The sequence below is a fragment of the Haliotis rubra genome, unplaced genomic scaffold (assembly GCF_003918875.1).
Source record: "Haliotis rubra isolate DU_JTF1 unplaced genomic scaffold, ASM391887v1 Scf343, whole genome shotgun sequence".
In the NCBI taxonomy this organism is placed as follows: domain Eukaryota; kingdom Metazoa; phylum Mollusca; class Gastropoda; order Lepetellida; family Haliotidae; genus Haliotis; species Haliotis rubra.
The window spans coordinates 515,852-540,645 of NW_025767017.1; the positions used below are offsets into that span (position 1 = coordinate 515,852).

General features: G+C 40.7%; 1 protein-coding gene across 1 annotated transcript in view; it reads left to right on the forward strand.

Annotated features, from left to right (window-relative positions):
- The first annotated feature begins 12,251 nt into the window (after positions 1-12,251).
- Positions 12,252-24,794, forward strand: part of LOC124284724 (kinesin-like protein KIF3A) — a 29,617-nt gene continuing 17,074 nt past the window's right edge. The window contains 8 exon segments of the mRNA XM_046720829.1: positions 12,252-12,424; positions 12,777-12,814; positions 14,639-14,770; positions 16,334-16,502; positions 17,029-17,173; positions 23,392-23,476; positions 23,712-23,817; positions 24,398-24,537. Of these exon segments, the coding sequence (XP_046576785.1) occupies positions 14,657-14,770; positions 16,334-16,502; positions 17,029-17,173; positions 23,392-23,476; positions 23,712-23,817; positions 24,398-24,537 (759 nt within the window). The 5' untranslated portion in view covers positions 12,252-12,424; positions 12,777-12,814; positions 14,639-14,656.

The following is a 24,794-nucleotide window of genomic DNA, read 5'->3' on the forward strand; positions in this document are numbered from 1 at the left end:
TGCCCTAAATGTCTCGTCTCGAAAGTTCCGATGACAACATTTAGGTTTCATTTCTTACAATTAATCCAGAACCTTGAACACAGAGCTGTAATCACATCTGTGGCCACTATGCTTAGTGACAATGTCCCATTGATCAAGGTATCAATCTTCTCGTGTTTGATAGTGATGCGTAGCGTGGAAAATTCAAACGGTTTAACATAATTGAGCTTGATCCCTTTCTGAGATTGCACAAATTCAAGCAATTCCTTTTAGTCTGAGAATCCACGGGATATTTATTCCGTCAAATGCATGTGTTTATAAATAAAGTCGTGCTTTGATTGTATAAAGGACTATGGCCAACTTTGAAAGGAGCATTCAGCGCAAGGAAGTCAATACCGAGCCCTGCTCAAAACAAGAACATTGTTAGGTTCCTTGGTTAAAGACACTGGCGACACCACGGAGTCGGAATATGTATTCTCGGATAATGCATGGATGCAGTGTCTACCAACTAGGAAGTAGTGACGATAAACTCTTGCCTTATTCTGTTACCTTTCAATGTTGACATGTCAGTACAGGCTAAGTACAGGACAGGCAGCTAGAACTGTTGCTAACGGAGTATTGAAAAACACATTGCACGGCAATGAACACCATCTGTCAATGAGAAATGAACACCAACAACTTTATTTGTATAGTTATGGACGATGCACATTGACGATGCTGTGAGTTTAATGAATCACAGCCTGGTACAAACATTGGAGGACTCCATAATGGAACATACAAGCTTATGGATGACAACTGTTATCAAGACAGTTAAGAATCTACACCGAAACATCTCTCTGTGCCAAAAACTAGACTTTGTCATCTATAAACGTGTGTCGTACATTAATGTTATGTACGACTGAAAGAACCAATCAATTACTATGTGATTCATTTTTTGTTCTGGACAATTAAAACTTAAACATTTTCATCTTCTGCACAGCCATTGCACTGGTTGGAAACTTGGGAATGTGTTGTCGATTATATGGCTTTTTAAAGTTTTACATTAAAATCCCCTTTGAATAAGGCTTGTAGTAAAACTGAAGTACATATACGTAGCACACGCAAACCCACTGGGAAACAATGAAGCTGTCAATGAGCGCTCTTTTTTCTTCTGTAGGTCCTTGTAACTATCAATTGGGTCATACTTACAGAACACCGGAAGGCTTTTCCAACTCTTGCAACTGACTCTCGAAGAGCGACAAAGCTTACATTGTTCAATTAAACATACATGTACAGTTTTCATCACGTTTCATGCAAGTTTTAACGAATTAAGTCAGGCACGTTTCCAACCATGGTTACGTGTAAAATATGAAGCCCATTTGTGGTGTCTCCGGGCGCGTTAAAAAGCGGTGTAAAACTATATTCATTCACTTACTCTTGAAGTAGAAATTAACTATCCATTCTGATGATGTGGAGTGTTGAGAGCCCTAAGCGTACTGTGTTGTTTTACATCTAGTTACAAGCATACGTGAAATGAGAGTGGAACCAAATCTGCACTGTTTCATGTTTTAAACAACTTCAGATCTATGCGTAACAAAAATGCATATTGAAAACACAGAGTTGGTCTGTCTCCATTCTATCTTGACACAATTCTATTTAAAGATAAACTGTGTGTTGATAGTAAAGATTAAGCGTTGCGTCGTCTGCTCTGCAGACCTTCAAACAGATTTATTCTATAGAGCCCATGCAAGTTAACAATAGTTGGAGATCTATATTCTTGTAGTTGCTGAAAATAAACACTGGAAACGCAGGTCAGAAAGAATTCAGATGAGCACAATACCTGTCAACCTTGAACAGCCGTAAATAAACTTCCGTACATTATACAGAAAGCTTTTGGTCTGGGAATGGAGGCCGAAATGCTACAGCTTGTTCAGCTTGACCTGATCAAGTGAATACTAATGCATTGCGTGACCGTGTCACAACTGGTTGGTTCTATTATTGTGAAGGGGTGCACCTTTGTCAGTTGATAGTCAAAATGTCCAAACATCCGAGGCAAGGGCGCCGTTTAACATTCTCTGCTCCCCTATTTTATGAAGTTAATTCGAATTCGACCTGCCGTTTGTGCCAATTGACCTCACGGGTCATGCATTTGTATAGTAGCTCAGGTCAAGCTGAACAAGGTGTATAATCATCTGTCAGCGTGTTTGGTAGATAACTGGTTGATTGTATTCATTATATGAGAGCAAGGCTGTCTGATCGATCTCATTTGAGTTAAAGTGAAGTCAGTGGTAGCTCACCGTGATCCAGGTTTGCATTATAAAATTCCCATTCAGTAAGGCTTACAGTACTACCGAAACACCTGCACATCGAGACTCACAGGAAACAATGAAGGGGTGTGTATTCATCTGAAGGTGTAATTAATAGAACTGACATTATCCATGCTGCCCTTGGTGTTTGCTGAGAGCCTAAAAAGTATAAAAAGGTGGAACCGGGATTCGAACCCAAGATCAAAAATGTCTTTTTGAAACACCAATGGATGCAACTCTATACTGCGATTTGCATTCCGCTTAGATATCATTGAAGGATAACACCACGATATTTTTGTAAGAACATTGTCGTTCCTTATATTGAAAGGTCAAATATGCTGTTTTATAGATTGCACGAACAAATATCAGTTAACGAATATTCCAAAGCTGCACTTGATAATACCTATGTAGTACCCGAGGCATTGATCTGTAATGCTGCTCAGTTCAGCTCGCAACAGAAATGTTTCATTGAACATGGTTATATATTGATCAAGCTGGTTGTGTTATGATTATACTTCGTTAACTTGAAATAAATGTCCATTACGACGATATAGGCTTTGATCATCTCAGGATTTGGGAGTGGTTACCAAGACTTTGAGTAAACGAGCTTTCTAGCTTCTAGTTATGATTGATTTCCTGTCGACAGTGTAAAAGAAATATATTATTCCTTGTTTTCAGTTAGGGCTTTTCCTAAAGAAGTAAATGAAATCATGTTTTTGTTGAATTAGAAGTTTTTTATTGTTGCATATGCACCATTTACCCATAATGTAACTGGTGACCCGTATGATCCTGATTTGTTAAAAACTGAGTGCAGGTTCTATTCCAGAAGTAAAATATAAGTGATAACAGAGCACTGAACTCAACTACTGTCCCATAAATGATATTGGACCCAAAATATGCATTTGAGGAAATACTCTGTCTTTCTGAAGAATTGCACTTCTTACTTCTTCTTTCTCTGGTACGATTATGGCCCGCTGTTGAGCATTCCAGAGTAAACTCCCTTTAACTTTGGCCAACATCAAATTGTTCAAGGGATATGTTGAACATTGGGAGAACCCCCAAAACTGTTTCGATTAAGTTCTTTATTCGAGATTCCGCTTTCTGATGATTTCCAACAAATGTAAGATTTTCAAGATGTGAATATGAAGCCAGAAAGCTACATACTTCCTGTAGGCATCTCGCCCAGGCATCTGTATTGATTACGTTCGTTCGACAGCCTGCATTGCTCACATATATTAGTCTGAACAGTACACATAAGATCCTATACAGATGGTGTGTCGTTTGGAAGTTAAGGCAACAAACACGGTCGGAATATGGTACTTTTAAACTTTATTTTACGAACTTGAGTATGAATACTGCAGTTTTCAATCAGGTTTCATACATATGTTTGACAACAATATACCCGCATGTGAAAAAAGTCAACTGTGTGCATTTAATTCCGATTTGATACATGCACAGTATTTATCCAATCTTGACAGGAAGCGGAAGTACGGAGATTGAATAGCCACAGTAGTGCCCAATTGAAACTTCAGAAGACTTCAGTAGACAAGGAAAACCGATTAGATTCCACCCATGTCTATCTCCCAATTTGACAGACGTCGAATAACATTCATGTAAAGGTGTTTACGTTATTTGGGAACCTTGATTCAATAAACACAAGCGTGTAAGACTTTTAATTCGTGTCAAGAGACCTAGAAACGTTCTCCAGACAAGCCACAATGAGTTTGCTCACCGAATTCAAGATGTGTATAGTATTAATTGTATAGACAATCTCAGACGAAATATGTTTGTGGTGTGATGTCTCCACAGGACAGCGATCACCTCCGTGGTGTAGTGGTTAGAGCGTCCGCCCGGAGAGCGGAAGGTCGTGGGTTCGATCCCCGACCGCGTCATACTAAAAGACGTTAAAATATGGTACTTGTTGGTCCCTGCCTGGCGCTCGGCATTAATGGGTACAACAAGGACTGGTCGGCTCGGAGTCAGTATAATGTGTCTGAGTGGGGTATTCATGCTTCACTGCGGCATGGTATCTCAGTGGGCTAGCACTATAAAACCAGCTTAAGTCTGGGCTAGTACAAGCAGCCGAACATACACATACACACGCATGCACGTCGTCATATGAGCGAAATATTCTCAAGCACGATGTTAAACCCAATTTCACCTCACCTCACCTACGTCGTTTGGAAGTTGAGGCTACAAACACGGTCGGAATATGGTACTTTTAAAGTTTATTTTAAGAACTTGAATATGAATACTGCAGTTTTCAATCAGGTTTCATACATATGTTTAACAAGAATATACCCGCATGTGAAAAACGTCAACTGTTTGCATTTAATTCCGATTTGATACATGCACAGTATTTATCCAATCTTGACAGGAAGCGGAAGTACGGAGATTGAATAGCCACAGTAGTGCCCAATTGAAACTTCAGAAGACTTCAGTAGACAAGGAAAACCGATTAGATTCCACCCATGTCTATCTCCCAATTTGACAGACGTCGACTAACATTCATGTAAAGGTGTTTACGTTATTTGGGAACCTTGATTCAATAAACACAAGCGTGTCAGACTTTTAATTTGTGTCAAGAAACATACAAACGTTCCCCAGACAAGCAACAATGAGTTTGCGCCCCGAATTCAAGATGTGTATAGTATTAATTGTATAGACAATCTCAGACGAAAAATGTTTGTGGTGTGATGTCTCCACAGGACAGCCATTGGTCTTCATATCTGCTTACTATCTCTATGCAGACATTCAAAACATACAACCAATACAAGTAAACAATAATTGCCAAGCCTTGATTCTTGCACTTTCCGAGAATGAAGCGAATATTTGGGCTACTTGTTTGTGTATTTTATAAAGATAATTTCACAATGTTTAAATTTCTGTTTAGTTCAATTGTACCAAATGCTAGTCTAGCTAAAGTGGCACAAGTCGAGTCCAGTAATTAGTCTAGGTTATGTCTCTGTATGTAGCCAGACAATTTATTTCCATGAACGTGCTTAGGTTGTATGTATGGTAGATAATGAACGTGTATAACAAAACTACTTGGCAAGCAAACATTAAGTGGAAACCACTGCACACCATCAAAGAATACCAGTTGACCTTATTCCGTAATATTTTGGTGGAGGAGTTAGTTCATTGTGCCGGAAGGTCCAGAAGGAAATGAAGGAAATCTTGCAAAATTATTTTTTTGTTATAGCGAGCAACTGTTGTCATACCGTTCAATGTGACTCAATAGATAGAGTCGGAGGGAACAAGGGAAATACCCCTGAGGGGTTGTATAGCACGTTCGATCTGAGTTCGATTCACAACTAGTGTATATTTTGGAATATATCACAACTGTTTGCCGCATGGTATATAACCTCGTTCTGTACGCCATCAGACGATAAATGTCATTCTAATGACGTTGTATCAGAGAGATAATTATACAAGAGAGGACAATAAGTGTCTTGTAGGAAAAGTGTGTCTTTGATTAAGACTTTAAATCTTCTTTTATTTACGAGTGTACTGTGGTAGATGGCTAAGGTAAACTGACATTCGACCTTTTTCATTCTACTCTCTTCAGTCCCATTTCCAGGACATTGCCATTTGAGTACAGCAAAGACAGCGATACAGTCTACCACCGAAACAAATACCCAAACTATAAAAACCGTGGTCGATGTCAAAAGATTCAGGAGAGCACGATACCTGACAACCTTGAAAATCTTTGATTAAACTTCTATACATCAGGAATGAAGCATTGATTTCAGAGTGAAAGACGAAATGTTGTAATCAGCTGTCAGCGCGTTTGTCAGATAACTGGGTAGTCGGGTTCATCTATGGGCATGCATGGCCGTCTGAACCAACGCCTCTTAGCTAAAGTTGAGTTTGAGGTTTGAGGTAGCTAATAGTGAACCAGGTCTGCAAATTAAAATCCGCATTCAATATGGCTTGTAATGAAACTGAAATAACGAGAACATGTAAAGTCACTGGGAAACAATCAAAGTGAAGCTGGGAAGCTGTCAATGTGACAACGTGTGAGAGTCTCGTGGTCTGTAGATACGTCTGTAGTATGCAGTAACTCAAGTTCGTGGAAACTTTAAAAGTACCATATTCCGACCGTGTTTGTAGCCTCAACTTCCAAACGACACAGGTGAGGTGAGGTGGAATTGGGTTTAACGTCGTGCTTGAGAATATTTCGCTCATATGACGACGAGCATGCGTGTGTATGTGTATGCGCGGCTGCTGGTACTAGCCCACACTTAAGCTGGTTTTATAGTGCTAGTCCACTGAGATACCATGCCGCAGTGAAGCATGAATACCCCACTCAGACACATTATACTGACTCCGAGCCGACCAGTCCTAGTTGTACCCATTAATGCCGAGCGCCAGGCAGGGACCAACAAGTACCATATTTTAACGTCTTTTAGTATGACGCGGTCGGGGATCGAACCCGCGACCTTCCGCACTCCGGGCGGACGCTCTAACCACTACACCACGGAGGCGGTTCCTTCTCCAACACAACGTGCAGGACTCATGACCTCATGGGGATATGACCTTATGGGAAGATTCGTAACCCGTTAGCAACTGATGTAATGATTACAGTGTTCAATCAAACATCCATGTACAGTCTACAATCACGATTGGTGCAAGTGTCTTGCGAATTAAAGAGCAACATACTCTGATTCCACCGAAAACATTCCACCGGACGTACGGAGATAGAAGAGCCACAACGGTGCCCAAGTGAATCATAAACCTTCAAGTTCTTACGATATTTCGGAACTTTGATTCAATAAACAGAAGATGTATGTCGAAACTTTTAACTCGTGTCATGAGACGTACAAAGGGTCAAAGACAAATCATTATGATTCTTCGCTCTGATTTGACTTTTGATATTTCAATAGTAATCATATAAACAGACAATATCAGTGGAAACACGTTAGTGGTGTGATTGTCTCCAGTCAATGCCTGTGTTCAGCAGTTATCTCCACAGGGCTTCTATTAGTCTTCCCGGATTAGAATGAGCCTTCAGTAACCCATGCTTGCCGTAAGAGGCGACTAACGGGATCGGGTGGTCAGGCTCGCTGACTTGGTTGACACATGTCATCGGTTCCCAATTGCGCAGATCGATGCTCCTGCTGTTGATCACTGGATTGTCTGGTCTAGATTCGATTATTTACAGACCGCCGCCATATAGCTGGCATATTGCTGAGTGCGGCGTAAAACTAAACTCATTTGCTCACTCTATTAGTCTTCATACCTGCCAACTGTCTCAGTCAGTATCCATCAGCGACGTGATGAGATGAGGATGGTGATGATGCTGTCATCTCTTTAATGGACGCTGTGTTTTTCCGTGAAGCAAGACGCCCAGCTGTAAAAGTGTTCGATGGTCCAAACGAAGACCTGGGTTCGTTTCCCTACATTGGTGCCTGCAAAATTTGTGAAGACCATGTCTGGTGTCTTCCGTCTTGTTATTACTCGAGCATTACTAACAACGGTGTAAATCTATATATTCATTTACTTACTAGTCAAGTAGTAACATTGTATACATGTAGTGCTAACCTAAAAATCTGATGATGACGAGGATTTAGATACCAATAGGTGTTTTTAACATATAACTTTGTTATTACGAAATGAGTCTGGAACCAAAGCGCACCGTTTAATATTTATTATTGAGGCGGTGGGGTAGGCTAGTGGTTAAAGCGTTCGCTCACCACGCCGAAGGCCCGGGTTCGATTGCCCACATAGGTAAAATGTGTGAAGCCCATTTATGGTGTCCCCCGCCGTGATATTGCTGGAATATTGCTACAAGCAGCGTAAAATCAAACTCACTCACTCATCATATTTATTATTGACTTCATTGCTTCTTGAGGTCCTACATGTGCAAGTTATTTCAGTTTCATTACAAACCTTATTGAAAGGGGATTTTAATAATCCAACCTGGATCACTGTAAGCAACCTCAAACGTAACTTTAAGTGAGACCCGATCGATCGAACAGCCTTGGCTCCCCCATATAATGGATCTGATTACCAAGTTATCTAACAAACGCGCTCGTCTTTCACTCAGAGACCAATGCTTCCTTCATAACGTATTGAACTTGAACCAAGGGTTTTCAAGGTTTCTCAGAATTCACATAGACATTTTCCTTATGGTATGGCGGTATTTGTATTGGTGAGATATTCTCACGCTGACCGAGGAATGCAGACAGAGAAAGGTCGATGGCCAGTCTATTTTAGCCAGGAACATAGGAGGAAGATTGAAAGTCTTCATCAAAGGCTCTCCTTTCCATCAAGACACTTATTGTCCTCTCTTGTGTCATTATTCTTTCGTTTATGTCTCTGAAACTATGTCATTAGAATCACATTTATCGTCTGTTGTCGTACAGCAAGAGTTTAAATAACATCAACCCAGATGCCAGTCAGGGAGGTTACGGTGATTTTACTCGAATGTGTTACACAATCCGCTCAGAGTTATTTCCCTTTGTTCCTGCGTTTTAGGGACGTCATATCTTTTGAGTCACAGGGAATGGCGTGACGTCAAAACAGAGATGCGCTTTTCATATAATGAGCACTAAACCTTTCAATATTCGCTTCATTTCCCTGAGGACATTCGGTTCAGGTTAATTTGACCTCTACAATAATTACGGAATGAGGTCTACCGATAGTCATCGAGGGTCTTGCGGGTTTCCTAATCAAGAAGCTTCACTTGGGCCGCCTGACGTTGGTGTGGCCTGGCGGTTAAAGTGTTCGCTGGTCAAGCCGATTCAACACATGGGTACAATATGTGAAGCCCATGTATGGTGTCCTCCGCCATGATATTACTCGAATATTGCTAAAAGCGGGGTAAAACTAAACTCACTCACTCACTTGGGTCGATGGGGTAGGCTGGTATTTAAAGCATTCGCCCGGGTCTGATTCCCCACATGGGTACAATGTGTGAAGCCCATTTCTGGTGTCCCCCGCCGTGATGTTGCTGGAATATTGCCTAAAACTGCGTATGAAGAAGGATGTTTTTGTTGAATTTTATTGATAATATATTCACACATATTTTAATTGACATCATTTACGAAACTTGACTAAACAACTATAGTCATTTTCATACTGAAGTTATTTTCATACTGATGTTAAAAATCTCCCTAGAACAAGGTGTAAGAGTATCATATTCTGTCCGCCAGGGAACTTGAATACACATTTATTCTTTAAAAAAATCATCTTCTAATCAGTTCAGAGAGCCATTGTTAGTATGCGATATCATGCCTTGTTCAGATTAGCATGAGCAAAACTTTTTTAACAAACTAGAGCTCGTTATACTCAGTGAGGGCTGGTACGGATGCTGGACAGTAGTACCCTCAGGTTACTGTGAGCTCATTGCATATGGTTGTCCGACGTCGCATTCACATTTATTTTACTTATTTGTTATCTACAGAACTCTTGAAGCAGAAAATTAACTGATATTGTCTTTTTTTCATTTCATTCTTCGACTGTTTCCAGAGATTATCGACTCAAGTTGACCAAGAGGCAATGGCAGGTAACTCTGGAATGCCTCTCTGTAGGTCATGATCAAATTTAATACGTGCACTGCTTGAGAATGACATTAATTTTTGTTAAAGAAATTGGGAGGTGAAAAATCATTTATGGTTCACTTCAGCTCTGAATATAGCTGGCTATATCATACTTTGAATGTTTATGGGAGGTTTTATGTGATATAGAACGCCACTATGCTCACATATTGCACTGACTCTTAAATGTAAAATAGTTTAGGGTTTACTTATGATTACACAATGCCATTTAGAAAGTGGTCAAATGTAACATATGTTATATTTGGGATTACACTTTCTTAGTAAAGTACAAATTCTAGTACTTTTTTTAGTTGAGCCCCATCCGGGATTCGAACTCACACCCTCAGAGTCAGGCACCTAATCGCCAGCACACAAAGTCAGCCGCCTAACCCGCTCAGCCACCGCGACTTCCACAAGTAGTGGAAGTCGCGGTGGCTGAGCGGGTTAGTAAATTGGGCGGCTGATCTGATCGGTGGCTGAGCGGGTTAGGCGGCTGACTTTTGTCGCAGTGGCTGAGCGGGTTAGGCGGCTGACTTTGTGTGCTGGCGATTAGGTGCCTGACTCTGAGGGTGTGAGTTCCAATCCCGGATGGGGCTCAACTCAAAAAAGTACTAGAATTTGTACTTTACTAAGAAAGTGTTATCCCAAGTATATAACATAGGTTTACTTATGGTCTGGTCTGCTTTCCTAGGGAAATATAATAGATGATGACGCAGACTGGTCAATCACTTTTCTTTTCTTTTTCTATTTGTTACTTGTGTATGAAAATAGACCAAATCTAGGTGCCAATAGACCCGTCCTTAAACCATACTACCAAGTTGCGGATAACAAAAGCAGCATTATTAACTACAAATATATATGTTGGCAGGAATCAAAGGTTGTTGGAGACACATACTGTAGTGGTATAGATGCTGTAGATGTAGCTACATACAATAACACTGGAAGCAGTTCTAACCATCACCGTGGATGTAGTTGCACACATTGTCCATTGTCCGGTGATGAATGATGGTTTAGTGATCGGTTCCTTGAGTGAGTGAGTGACTGAGTGAGTGAATATAGTTTTGCGCCACTTTCGGCCCTATCCCAGCAATATCACGGCGAGGGACACAAGAAATGGGCTACACACACTGTATCCTAGTGGGGACTCAAACCCGGGCCGACGGCATGGAGATGGAATTCTTTAATCGCTAGGCTACCCCACCGCACCGATTGGGTCCTTGAGCAACAAATTCATTTGACAGATAAGTTGACGATTTTCACAAGAATATACTTTTAGTATTGCTGTCGACTGTCTTTGATGACCTGTGTAAAAAGTATGGGACCTGTGAAAGAAAGGAAAATGTACCTACCTGCATCAGGTAATTCTAATTCGGCATTGTATGACAGGGTAGTCCGTGATTCTACGTACGCTTCACGCCTGTCCCTCATCTTGTCCCAGTTCATTCTGGTTGTGGAGAATTATAAGATTTACGAACGGTCTAGTGAGTGTATGTTTTACGCCGCTTCAAGCAATATTTCAGCAATAATTCGGTGGGGGACAACCAGAAATGGGCTTCACACATTGTACCCATGAGGTGAATCGAACCGGGCCTTCAGCAATATCCCAGCTATATGGCGGCGGTCTGTAAATAATCGAGTATGGACCAGACAATCCAGTGATCAACAGCATGGGCATCGATCTGCGCAATTGGGAACCGATCACATGTGTCAACCAAGTCAGCGAGCCTGACCACCCGATCCCGTCAGTCGCCTCTTACGACAAGCATGGGTTACTGAAGATCAATATTCTAACCCGGATCTTCACGGGTCCAACTGATCCAAGAACAGATACGTAACCACGCGGTACCACGGTACGTCTCAGTTGTCACTCTTTTAACAACACTGGTCTGAACAAAAATGAATTTCATCATATCAAATTAAATGTTACATATTCACGTTCGTAAATATATTGTATTTGCCCGTATATTTAAGCTTATCTTCCTTTACACATGCGCATTGTGTGGGTGGACGTTTCCGCTAACACCAGTGGCATAACTGAATTTTGTCATCCGTTTATTTAATTTCACCGCTTATTTGCCATATACGGCCATTGTAACCTGTTTCGGCCTATAATTCACGTTTTATATTTTCTATTAATATTAATTAAGTAATAACTGTTAATTGCCGTAAACTCCGCATGCAAAATGTTCCATATAATTTTACCTGTCATATGTTATGAAACCCGCTGCACAAAGCTTAATTTATTGAAGATTCGAAATTTCTCCTTATTTGATAGATTTTTACCAGTCAAGTATCAGCTTAAAGCTTGTTCCCGGCTCAAATATTACTCCGGTCTGATAGACGGGTCCCAGCTTAGTATCAGCTAGGATTTACACGTATCTGGAAGATGACGTTTCGCGAGATTGGCCGTAGCTGTCCGAACAGCCAATCAGAATATTTCCTCGCCGTCACTGCGACCCTGTCACATACCGAAATGTTTTGATTTCGCATGCTTAGCAGGGTGACAGATCTCGCCTAGTGTGTGTCATGATTTGATTATACTCACCGTCTAAATTGCCAGACAAGCTCAGGAAACTCTGCTTTGCATTCTAAGATTTACATAGAACAAGCAGGATGCCGGTAAGTGTAATTTCCTAGAAAGACCAGAATCACATCGCGTAAAAATGTAAATTTTGTTTGGCATATTAGTTTTCGCTCTTTTTCATTCTATGGACAGAGATTTTGAGTCCGACATAAAGTTTGCACATTTCTGATAATTTCTTGTTTTTTGTCAATCGATAGCGAGTGTTGATCAATTTGTATATCATGACGTAATATGATCATAATGTATTGTGTTTTAATTTAAATATTATGAAATTGAATGCAACATGTTAACTTGTTGAATTTAGTCGCAAATCAGTCCCAAACTACACATTTATTTCTCTTTTGTATTCTTCATTTTTGTAATATATACAAATATATACTTTCTCAGGTTATCTGTAACTAACCCATCTGGAGTATAATCTTGAGGTATATCCAGTTCTTTCATTTCACTTGCATCTGCGATCTTAGTCACAGCACGCTTTGATTGACACCAAAGGCCATGGGAAGGGAAATCTTTTAGTATTCTTATGCAGAGTTCATCCTAGACTGTGCCATATTCTTTCTGTTTAGTTTAATCGTATGTTGAATATACCACTGATCAAATTACCTTGGTTACTTGCTTATATTTTAAGATCAAATATCATTACCTCACAGTCTTCCACTGTGATGATTTTGCATTTCAGACCATGGGCCCGCTTCTAAACATTTCTAGAATGAACTCTGTTTTTGTCTAGTATGGTGTGGGTTTGGATGGTTATCAAATGATCTTCGTCACGATATGGCTGAAATATTGCCTATATGACATTAAATATTAACTCATTCCCTTCAATGATCTAATATCTGGAGTATCACTATCACTCTGCACTGCACAGATGACTCTACAGCCAATTCTCAATCTCAGTTCTTCAGCTTTTCAATATGGAAATCTGTTGGTGGAAGTGCTGGCTTGCTATATTGCCTAGATTCCCAATGGTAGCAATGTGTGATGTCCAATCTCCATCCCTTGTCATGAAATATTGCTATAAGTATCATTGAAACTAACTCATGCTTTCTCACTTGGGCTTTTCATTCTGTTCACGTTCATGTTCATTGTGAGACAACTTACTAACCAAATACGCTGAAACACATACCCCATGCTGCTTGTGTGTGAGATGCCTGTTCACTGAAGCTACTGTGGCAGGAAGACGTGTACTTGCAAGTCAGTCAGAACATTGCTACAAGGGTCAGGTACTGCAGGGATAGAAATTAGCACTACCTCTCTTGCTAGGTTCAGTTTCAATGTTACAGGTTTTCTGAAAGTAAGTAATACATAAAACATTTTAAAGGGATATTACTATATGTTATCATTATTCAGGCTAGACTTTCTGGATTAATTTCTATCCCTGCAGTGGAAAGATCTACCTTACTAACACAATGCATCACATTTACATGGAATTCAGTGCTTTGTCATTGTATGTCAATATATGCTAATCAACTCCCAATAGGAATACTGTGCAATTTCACACGCTTATGAAACAGGAGACATATTCAAAGTATATATATGTTTACGTTTGTTTGTTATTGCTTGAAATGAAGCTTAACATGCCCAAATTATGCTGTTTGTTTGACAATATCTCTGAACAATTAGTCAGAGTCATCTGTGGCCTAGAAACTCAAAATATCCCTGTTAAATTATGAGTAGTATAAATTGACTAATCCTAAACTGACAACAGCATGTTGTCATGAGGGTACTGGTGCTCAAGGTAAAGGTATCAGTTACCCCATGACCAGGTTACCATGGTTCCAAGTAAACAGTCGAAAACAGTCATGACTTATGTTACTATTATTATCAATGATACATTGACCATTTTACACTGGTAATTCCCACTGTTCAGGAGCCAGTACATTCCATTAGTTTTCAGATTAAAACTTCTCACATACTTATTTTGTTTATCATTGTTTATGAATTAACTTTCCTGTGTTCAGATATATGCATATTTTTTATATCATTCTCTCGATTTCTCTACTTATGTTAGTGTTAATTACTATTATGAAAATTCTTTGTGAAATTACCATGATCACTACTTTTGCGGTCTCTATATTTATAAAAAAAATTATTTCTGCTTGCTCTGATCACATTGTGTTCATTTTGTTATATGATATCATCATCATCATGATAAGATTACTTATGTCGTACCATGATCATGATGATGTATTGATATCCTTCAATTAATTAAACTACATTGAAATATACAAAATGGTTCGTTTCAGGAAAACAAAACTAAAAGCATGAAAGAAACCGATAATGTGCGGGTGGCGGTTAGGTGAGAAGGAAACCTCCACAGGCCTCTCAATGAGAAGGAAACCTCCACAGCAGATTCAGGATGTAAGACAATGGTCAAGGTGAGAATTAGTAGATTTTCTGGAATTTATCAACATGATTTATCAACATGATTAAGGTCTTTTCAACTGTCAGCTTTGTGCTTTTTCAGGGGGATGAGTTTTACTGATGTATCATGATACATCACATTTTTCAATACATTTTGACATTTTGATTCAAAACAATTTGACCATGCTGGTAATATATTGTAGCCATAAGTATGGCTGAAAGGGTTTTAGTGTATAGTATCAGTGATAGGCACCTCAGCACCTTACTGCTTGCTGAAATGTACCCAAATGTACCCAGGATACACAAATGTGTATTGCCTGACTTGATGTGAGAGGATGTGTCCATTCCACAATGTGGGACAACTATTTTGAAATTCTAGACGATAGATTTCTGTGAAACAATTGGTCACTCGTTGAAGGCTCCAGTGTCATTAATGGCCATGCTACATGTGTTTTCCAATTCTGGCAAGGTGCCATTTCAGCATACAAGAAGGTAATTGGTTACATATAAGTAGAACTCTGTGGGGATGCAGGTCTAGAAGTAGAATTGGTGCCCAACAGTCTATGTTCATAAGTTGTCAGTCAATCTTGTGATACCCTGATCCAGATTCTATTGCATATTGGTTGCCATCATCATGATCATATTTCTTGATTATTGCTGAGTGCAGTTGTAACATGCTTAACAAAAAACAACGATATATCACAGGGTTCGAAATACCCCATATATTAGTGTGCCATGGCACAGTAAATATTGAAAAGACACAGCTAATAAATGTTCTCCGTGCCCTTATGGCACTCCTAATTTTTAAGAGACATGACTCACCTTTAGGCATGTAATCCCCAAAACAATTATTTTTTTCCAAATTGAATAATACCATACATATTTGAATGCTCATAAACCGATTTCTTTATTTAACAATAAATTTCAAATGATCATCATCATTGTTATTTATTCTAAAAACTTGTGGGCATACTCGATTTCTGAAAGACACACCTAAGATGTTTGTCTGGTGCCCTAAGGAACACTTAGAAAAAAAAGTATTTCTATCCCTGTATCAATACTACAGCTTGTTCAGCTTCACCTGAGCTGCTTTACATATGCATGACCGGGAGGTTAAATGGCACAAACGTCAGGTCGAGTTAACTTCATTAAATAGGGAAGCAGAGAATGTTATTAATGTTGAGTTCGTGCGAAAACATGCATGCATGGATTCATTACAGGCCGAATCGGAAACAGTAAACCATCTGTAGCTTCGTTTTTAAAGAAAGTTAGGACATTGCTGATGATTTTTCGACACAGAGATGTCAAATGGCAACCTTGTCTCAGCTGTTCGGACATTTTGACAATCAACTGACAAAAGTGCACCCCTTCACAATAATAGATCGAACCAGTTGTGACACGGTCACACAATTCATTAGTATTCACTTGATCAGGTCAAGCTGAACCAGCTGTACTCCATATGACAAAACTCAAAACTGTCATTTTGAGGTCAGGAACATATCATATTTGTGTTTGTCTTCAAATCATCCAAACTGTCATTCAGCAAATCCAATGTCAGCTGTGCTTTGCATGATCAGGTGGAGTCCGTGAGAGGGACTATCACAGTCAACCACCCTAACGCCTCCCCAGGGGAACCGCCAAAGATCTTCACTTTCGACATTGTTTTTGGACCCGACTGTAAACAGCTAGACGTCTACAATGAGGTGGCCAGGCCTATAGTGGACTGTTGTCTAGCAGGGTACAATGGTAGGTCCATCATAATCCAATAATCAAAATAATTTAATAAATCATGTTTTCGTGTTTTAGCAATAACATAAAAACAGACTTTCTACTTGTTCTTTTGATTCTGAATGTCTTTTTCATTAATTGTTGAAAGTTTTGGTGGTATGTTTGAATTGTAGTGTCACTTTTTTTGTAGATAAAACATGAAATTGTCAAAGATATGGTATCTGACAAAGAATACCATTTAAGAGATGTACTTTACTGTTTATCATGTTTATTGCAAAGGCATATGCTGCTGGAATTTTGAAATGGACATAAAAGAGCATGTTTTCATCAGTATGGGCCAAATATATGCACATTAAATTATAGGTCTTGCAGGTATATGATTTTTCCTTCAACATAATTATTATATTGGACATGTACACATGTGACCCGTTTCGCTTACTCGTTACGTCCTCTGCTGATGACCATGGTGGGATTCCAGTTCCATATTTATTGTGTGTTTTGTGATTGTTTTTTTCATCATAATCAAATATTATTATTCTTTCAGGGACCATTTTCGCCTATGGACAAACGGGTACTGGCAAAACATTTACCATGGAGGGTGTGAGATCTGTGCCAGAACTTCGAGGAATCATTCCCAATTCTTTTGCACATATTTTTGGTGCCATCGCAAAGGCTGAGGGGGACATACGGTAAAGTGAAGATTTTGATGAACTTCAGAGTATATTCTTATTCCTTCATTCACCGGATGAAAGAATAGATATATCTTTTGCTTGTCTTCTTCTTGCGAACATAGTGGAACACTTGTATCTCCTTATTTGAAGCTCCCTTCAAAATAAAATCACTAATTGGTACTCACCACGAGTTGCTCCCCTTTGTTTCCCCTGGCGGGAAAGGTGTCGCCACCCTCTGGCCATGTGCTTCACTCTCTCCTTCTTAAGCCCAGTGAGCAGGATGTGAGAGCCTCGTGTCTCCTTACACACCATATCCTTTGATAATCTCTTAGTTTTACCTCTCTTAGGTTACTATAGAGGTATAGCTAGTATCCTTTACTAATTTGTATTGATTAATTATCATTATTTCTACTGTTTATTCACATGTATTGCGTGATTGTTCAGCTAGCGTTATCGTGATGAAAATCTGTACGATTTTTAGATTACGTTTTTCTGCCTCTGATCCATGTAATATGCCCTAGTTGTTCTACGCCCGTGTGCGTTTAATTCACGTTGCAGTTACTGCATTAATTTATCTCATTCTGCATTTAATAAATATCATCTTTGCGTCTTAAGGCGTGCTGCAGATAGGTCCGCAAACAAGGGCAAAACATGGCAGAGAGTCCAGATATTCCATCCAGTCAGCTGCTAGCGATCGACCCTCTCCGTCTGGTGTTCTGCTAGAGACCCCTGCGGCAGAGGAACGTGGGGCGCAGTCCGTTACCTCGAAGAAAGCGACCGGCCTCCCCAGACATCCCCGTCATCGCGAGACCAAGTCTAAGAGGGCCTCAAGCGTCGTCTCAACGCAGACTGAGGGACCCCCAGGGCAGCGCAGACTTCCAAAGGAAAATCTCACGAAGACAAGCGAGGGAACTTTCTCAGCCGAGATCGCTCCAGCAGCAGAATTGGGCCTCTACAATGATCAGCCGATAATCATCCCCTAACTTACGGCACAAGAAGCCGACCGGTGTCAGCGACTGTGACTTCTGCAGAGATCACCATGCAGCCTGATGCTTCTACACTGACGTCAGACGTTATTGATGTGGACCCCATCGCAGAGAAGACGCGCCCGGCGACTTCGTCACAGATCATCCCAGAAGACATGATGCGGCAAATTATGAACATCATGGAGGACCACTACAAACTGCAGAAGCAGGGTCCGAGCCAGCAGGAAGGCTCCAACGCAGACAGCACCCAGAGGAGCACCCCGTCAGCGTGAAGCAGCCAGGGCCGATGTCACCTTCGCGAAGGAAGTCCCGGACCACCTTGACGAAGGACCTAGATGTACAGCCTTCGGCGGGATAGATCATCACCATCTTCGATTTCATCTCTAGATATGGACTCGGACCATCAGACATCCGCGGAGGCCGCTGAGAGTCATATCGTCGATCCCCGGACCGGGCCGCGCAAATGAAGCTTCGCAAGGCATTTGCGAAGGACATATGATTCCAGATCTTCATCATCTAGAAGGACATCGAGGACTATAGAAGAGCTTCGTGAAGCTATCAACGTTAAAGCCTCACAAGTCTCTCGAGAAACTCATCCCATAGGCGATCTCCACGCCGTTCATCACCAGGTCGATCACCGTCAGATCTCCACATAGAAGCGGCACAAGTCAACTAGATCACCACAAGCCTCATGGGACATACAGACAGCTACGCGCAGTCCCCATTCGTTGCATCAACCATTGTTAATGATGATGGTATTGAGGATGATGGAGGAATCATTTTCTCGATGTAGAATCACGGTATTGGATGGTCAATAACCTAGATCTCTCATCACCATCTAAAAGTGGCAATACAAGCGCAGAGCGTATTTGATGAAGGGAAGACGATCCAGATCGATCACTCTACCCCCGATCGACCGATCGGCGGCAGTGCCACAGAATCTAGATGCAGCTTTTCAGAAAGCTACGAAAGTTCAGACACCACATTCTGCCCAACTTTCATGCTAAGAAGTTCTCCCGCGATAACATGGACTCCTTCTACAAGCCCAGGACATCGATGAGAACTATAAGATCATCAGCGATGTCAAGAACAAGATTTACAAGATGGATGATCGCAAGTTGGCTCATATAGAAACCATGACGAGACGTATGTTCTTTGGGTTAAATAGATCTAGGACGATCAATGAGACTCTTATCTCTAGATTCCGGGATTCCACAACGGAAGATGATAGAATGATTTATTCTGCCTTACTTATGCAAAAGAAAGATCAGCAGTTTTTAACGGATCATCTTACATCTGTTTCAGCAGCACTGACCTTAGTTCGTCGTCAAGGCCTCCTCGCTTCCTGCAATTGGGGAGAGAACTTTACAGCCCCACTTTATACAGCCCCACTTTATACAGCCCCACTTTATACAGCCCCGTGGTCGACAACATCCATCTTTGACGGAGAAATCGACAAAGTCGCCAAGGAAGTCTCTAAGGATTCCAGGGAAGTCCTTATGATCAAATCGATGGACACACTAGCCAGCGTCATTCGTCAGACTTCACAAAGATACTCAGGCAGATCTAAGTTCACGGGCCTACAAAGAGCAAGAGACAGGAAGATAGCCAGCTCTAGAGGTAAAGATTGTTTTGCATTAAGCCCATATGGCAACTATAGAGGAGGATCAGGAAGAGGCAGGACACCCAGAGGTTCCCGCTTAACTATACGCTGAAACACAGGTTCGGAACGACTGGAGTCTTCCACCCCAGCCGTTCCAGTACAGCCAGCACAAGTGGGTGGGCGCCTCCAACTACACTGGGAAAACTGGGGAATATTGCAAGACCCTTACGTCTCCAACATTCTTCAAGCACGGATTTCGTGATCCCTCTACAGGCCAAGCCTCGCTGACAATCAAACCCCCAGGTTCGATTTACAAGCCAACAACTACCAAAGATAAGAGAGGCTGTTTCATCACTCCTATCCAAACAGGCCATAGAAGTAATAGATCAAGCAAGCGTCGAACCAGGTTTCTACTCCCCAGTTTTCCTAGTTCCCAAGAAAAACTCCACGGAGAAATACAGACTCATATACAAACATGAGCTTTTCAACAAGAATTATCTACATAAACCATCGAAGTTTCAAGATGATACATTTACCTCAGTTACGCCAGGTGATTCGTCCTATGGACTACATGGGCAGCATAGATCTACAGGATGCCTACCTGCACATCCCCATTCATCCCGATTCCAGGAAATACCTACGGTTTACTCTAGAAGGGCTACATTACCAGTGGAAAGTACTCCCGACCGAATATCATCAGCCCCTGGCTATTCACGAGGATAACGAAACCGATTATCATCTTTCTACATCGTCAAGGGCTCGCGAGTCGCGTCTTTACCTCGACGACGGGATACAGGTAGATCAAGATCACAGCGTCTCAAACTACAGTTGAATTACATCATAAAGCTACTAACACAACTAGGATGGTTAGTAAACTTACATAAGTCGGACCTAGTACCATCGCCAAGACCTGCAGTTCCTAGGTATTCGATTCATCACAAATCGCGAACCGTGTCGTTGTACCAGAAGACCGTGGCTCAAGATACAACAGACCATTCCACCAGTTTCTACTCTCCGTTACCACTTCGACAATGACAGAGCCTACTAGGTCTTCTCACATCAGCCCAAGACATGACTGTCATAGGCAGATTACAGTTACGGCCCCTACAGGTTCTCATCAACGCACATCTCAACGATGTACAACCATTCAGTCTACCGAAACATCTCAGACCTCATCTACTATGGTGGACCAAGAAATCAATGTCTGGCGAAGGGGATTTGTTTAGCAGAGCAGGAATTCAAAACCCATCTATATGTAGACGCGTCACTCCAAGGTTGGGAGCTCATCTCACCAACCACACGATATCAGGATTATGGAATCAGCAAGAATGCAAACTCCATATTAACAGTCTAGAAATGAAAGCTGTAATCAACGCCATCCTACATTGCAGCACATTTCTACAAAATGCGTATCTAATGATCCATACAGACAATTCGACAGTGGTGCTTCTACATAAACAAGCAAGGCTCAACAAGATCGCTGAACCTTGAACCTAAGCTTTCCAACTGTTCGGGATTTAATACAAGATCTAAATCTACGATGTCAGAGCAGTTCACATTCCCGAGCCAGGAATATACTAGCAGACGCCTCTCTCAGCCTCATCTACCATCACCGGCTACAGAGTGGATGATCAACAGGGAAATATTTGCACAGATAATCAAGCAATTAGGAGCCCGCTTAATAGACCTATTCGCCACGATTCAACAATCAGCTACCGACATTCGTGTCACCAGTCCCAGACCCTCAAGCTTGGGCAACTGGACGGCTCTAAGTTTCCATCTTGGAAGAGCAGTCTCATGCGTGCAGCCGTTTCCGTACCAGCAATAATACCTCTCAAGAATTATTACAGAAAATCAGACAAACACAGAGCCTACAACTCACTTTGGTCAAAGCCCTACTGGCGTGCCAGAACGTAGTTTCCCATACTAATTCAAGAAATCTGTCAACCAGCACTGAGCTGCAAGCTAAGCAAACCTGTTAATTCATCCTCACACCAAACAAGTGCACGGAAACCCAGCAATGTTCCAACTAATACATCGTATGGACTGTATACAAATGTGTTTAACAAGAGAGGATATTCTGCCAGAGCAAAGCAGTCACGCCAACGCTTTACGTTACTCAACTCGCAACTTGTGCGAATGACAAGTGGCACAGTTTGAAAATTATGCAGCAAAGAAAGGTTTTACAGCGAGAAAGGCTTCACAGCCTCAGAGTGGCAGACTATTTGTGTTACCTGCGCCAAAACAAACATTTAAAAAGGTTCAACGATATCAACATATCTTGCCGGCTTAGTTCTGTAATCACCATGAGAACGGGTGTCAAGTTGACAAAATCTCCAGAGTTACTGGCCTTACTAATGACCTTCGATTGGAGGACCAAAAGAAGTTCCACGCCCCAGCTTGGGATCTGAATATAGTGTTACAACACCTCACGAGTGATGTTTATGAACCTTTGGAATCGCATTAACTTTTGAATTTTCTCACAGAAAACACTTTTTCTTACATCTCTAGCCAACGGCAGCTAGAATGTCTGAAATTCAATGCTCTAGATTACAGAGGATACAGTTTGATGACAATCATAACACTGGCGCGACCTCAGACTAAGATGGGATTTCATCCTAAAAATCAACTGCCAGGTCAACCAGACAGGTTATTCCCATATCCCGGCGCTATCCTCTATTCTCTGATCACAAGATACACAAGACCTATCACTGTGTCCAGTAAGAGCTTCAAAGTTTATTTACTGCATTTATCCAAAAACAACAAGGAGAAGATTTCTCAAACGTTTATTCATCCCCTTATAGCCTACTTAATCAAAAAAGGAAGTGTCAATGGACCACAATATCTATTTGGATAAGGACTGTCATTCTCCTCATGCCTACAAGGCAGCAGGTTGGACCTTCCACCAACAGCATCAAATCACATGAGATCAGAGCTCTACCTCCACCCTCAGCCTTCACGTAACTGTTCCTTGAACACGACATGGAAGGATGCTATTGGAAATCTAACATGGTATTTGCTAATCACTACCTGAGAGACATCACTACAGAAGATGTCTCTTGAGTATTCACCATTTCGACCACTGGTCCCCGCCAGCAACTGACAGTCCCTCGAGATGCTAAATATTACCCTCACAAGATTAATATGTATTATATACATTACTTATCTAGCTTATAACTCTACCGAGTTTTAGGGCTATGTATATATGTTCAGCTTAAGTTATTCAGCCTTAAGCTTATACTATAATATGTTCAATTTCAGTGCCTCTATCAGAGTCACTCTATATATATATATATTATATGTATTGTTCAATATATTAATAATGTAATTCCCTTTAATGGCTTTATATAACCTATGGTTTTTTAATACAGGAAACATCCTAAGTCTAAGCTCTTCATGAAGTTCCCGTGAGGGGATATATTACAGTATATCTATACAAAATCACTAATTATAAATCCAAAAAGTATTCCTGTTACTTCCCACTGCGTGTCATATTTCCCGGTAAGTTCAAAAATGTCTTCTTCCTCACATAATAGAAGTTTAGATCCATAAATGCCATTCAAAGACCTTGTGTTTTTACATTGTCAGAAATGAAGTTTTTTTCAAATATTGTTTATGATTTTCTATTTTTCTTTGGGTAAATTTAGATTTTTAGTGAGAGTGTCCTACTTGGAGATCTACAATGAGGAAGTGAGGGACTTGCTGGGGAAAGACCAGGAACACAGACTGGAGGTGGGTAGGTTTGACAGCCAGGGAAATTCTCATACCATGCTCATTACCTATCTATTTTCAGGAACTTATTTTCAAAAAGTAGTTCATTTAGTATTATGATAATTCTTAAGTTCAATTTGGCCAGAGGACAGGATACCTCTTGGCAAGACTTTGACAAGTTTAGTCAGAAATCTTACTTCAAATTGACATGATTGAAACTTGTGTTTGATTGTTTGATTGCTGCTGTTTGCCACAGGTCAAGGAACGTCCCGATGTTGGTGTGTATGTGAAAGACCTTTCGGCTTTCGTAGTGAGCAATGCAGATGACATGGACCGAATTATGACGCTCGGCAACAAAAACAGTGAGTTCTAGTTTTATCTCTTATAGGGCTGTAGGATAGTGGGGTGAAGCTTTTTTACTCATCAAAAAGAAGGCGATGGTTTAGATTCCAAATGAGGATTATACGGGGATGTTGCTTGCATTGGCATATAACTCAACTTACTTTCTGCCATAAATTATAGGGTATGGTGCACAATTTTTTTACAAACCCAAGGTATAAGAAAAGGAGTTTAGCCAATTGCTAAACCAATGGTCTTTGAAAATATTTTGCAGGGATGGTTGTTTACAGATATGGATGACAAGTGAAATTTTAGAAAAAAATTTGATAACAAAGCTCATACACACTACTTTGGAAGCTTTCATTATGTTTCTGAATTCCCAATGTTAATGTCTGAAAGAAATGTGATTCTAGATTCTGTTTATATAACTATGAAACACTTTACTTGCCTGAGCAGGTTCATCTAACGTCAACAATACATATCACGATACGAAAAAAGTATCGATATATTTATCGTCAGATAAAGTATCACGATTATCGATACTACGATATATCGTCACAGCTCTATTCCCTGGGTTGTTTATTATACTTTGTTTGTCTCCAGGGGTTGTAGGCAGCACCAACATGAACCAGCACAGCTCCAGGTCCCATGCCATCTTCACTGTCACCATCGAGTGCAGTGAGAAGGGAGCAGACGGACAACAGCATGTCCGTGTTGGGAAACTTCACCTTGTTGATTTAGCTGTAAGTTGAAGATTTATGCCTGAAAACAATGGTTTGGGGGCATTTTCAGTAAAAAGAAAGATGTTGCTGTTACACATCCAAAAGGCAGTTTCTAAGTTTTAACTGTGTAAGATTTTTGTGAGGTAAGATGTTTGTGAGGTAAGATGTTTGTGAGGTTAGATGTTTTGTTGGGAATAACCTTTAACGTATTTAGAATTCAAAGTTAATTCAAACAGGGGGGACCAAAGAAAGGAATACAATTTGTTGTGGAAGCTGAT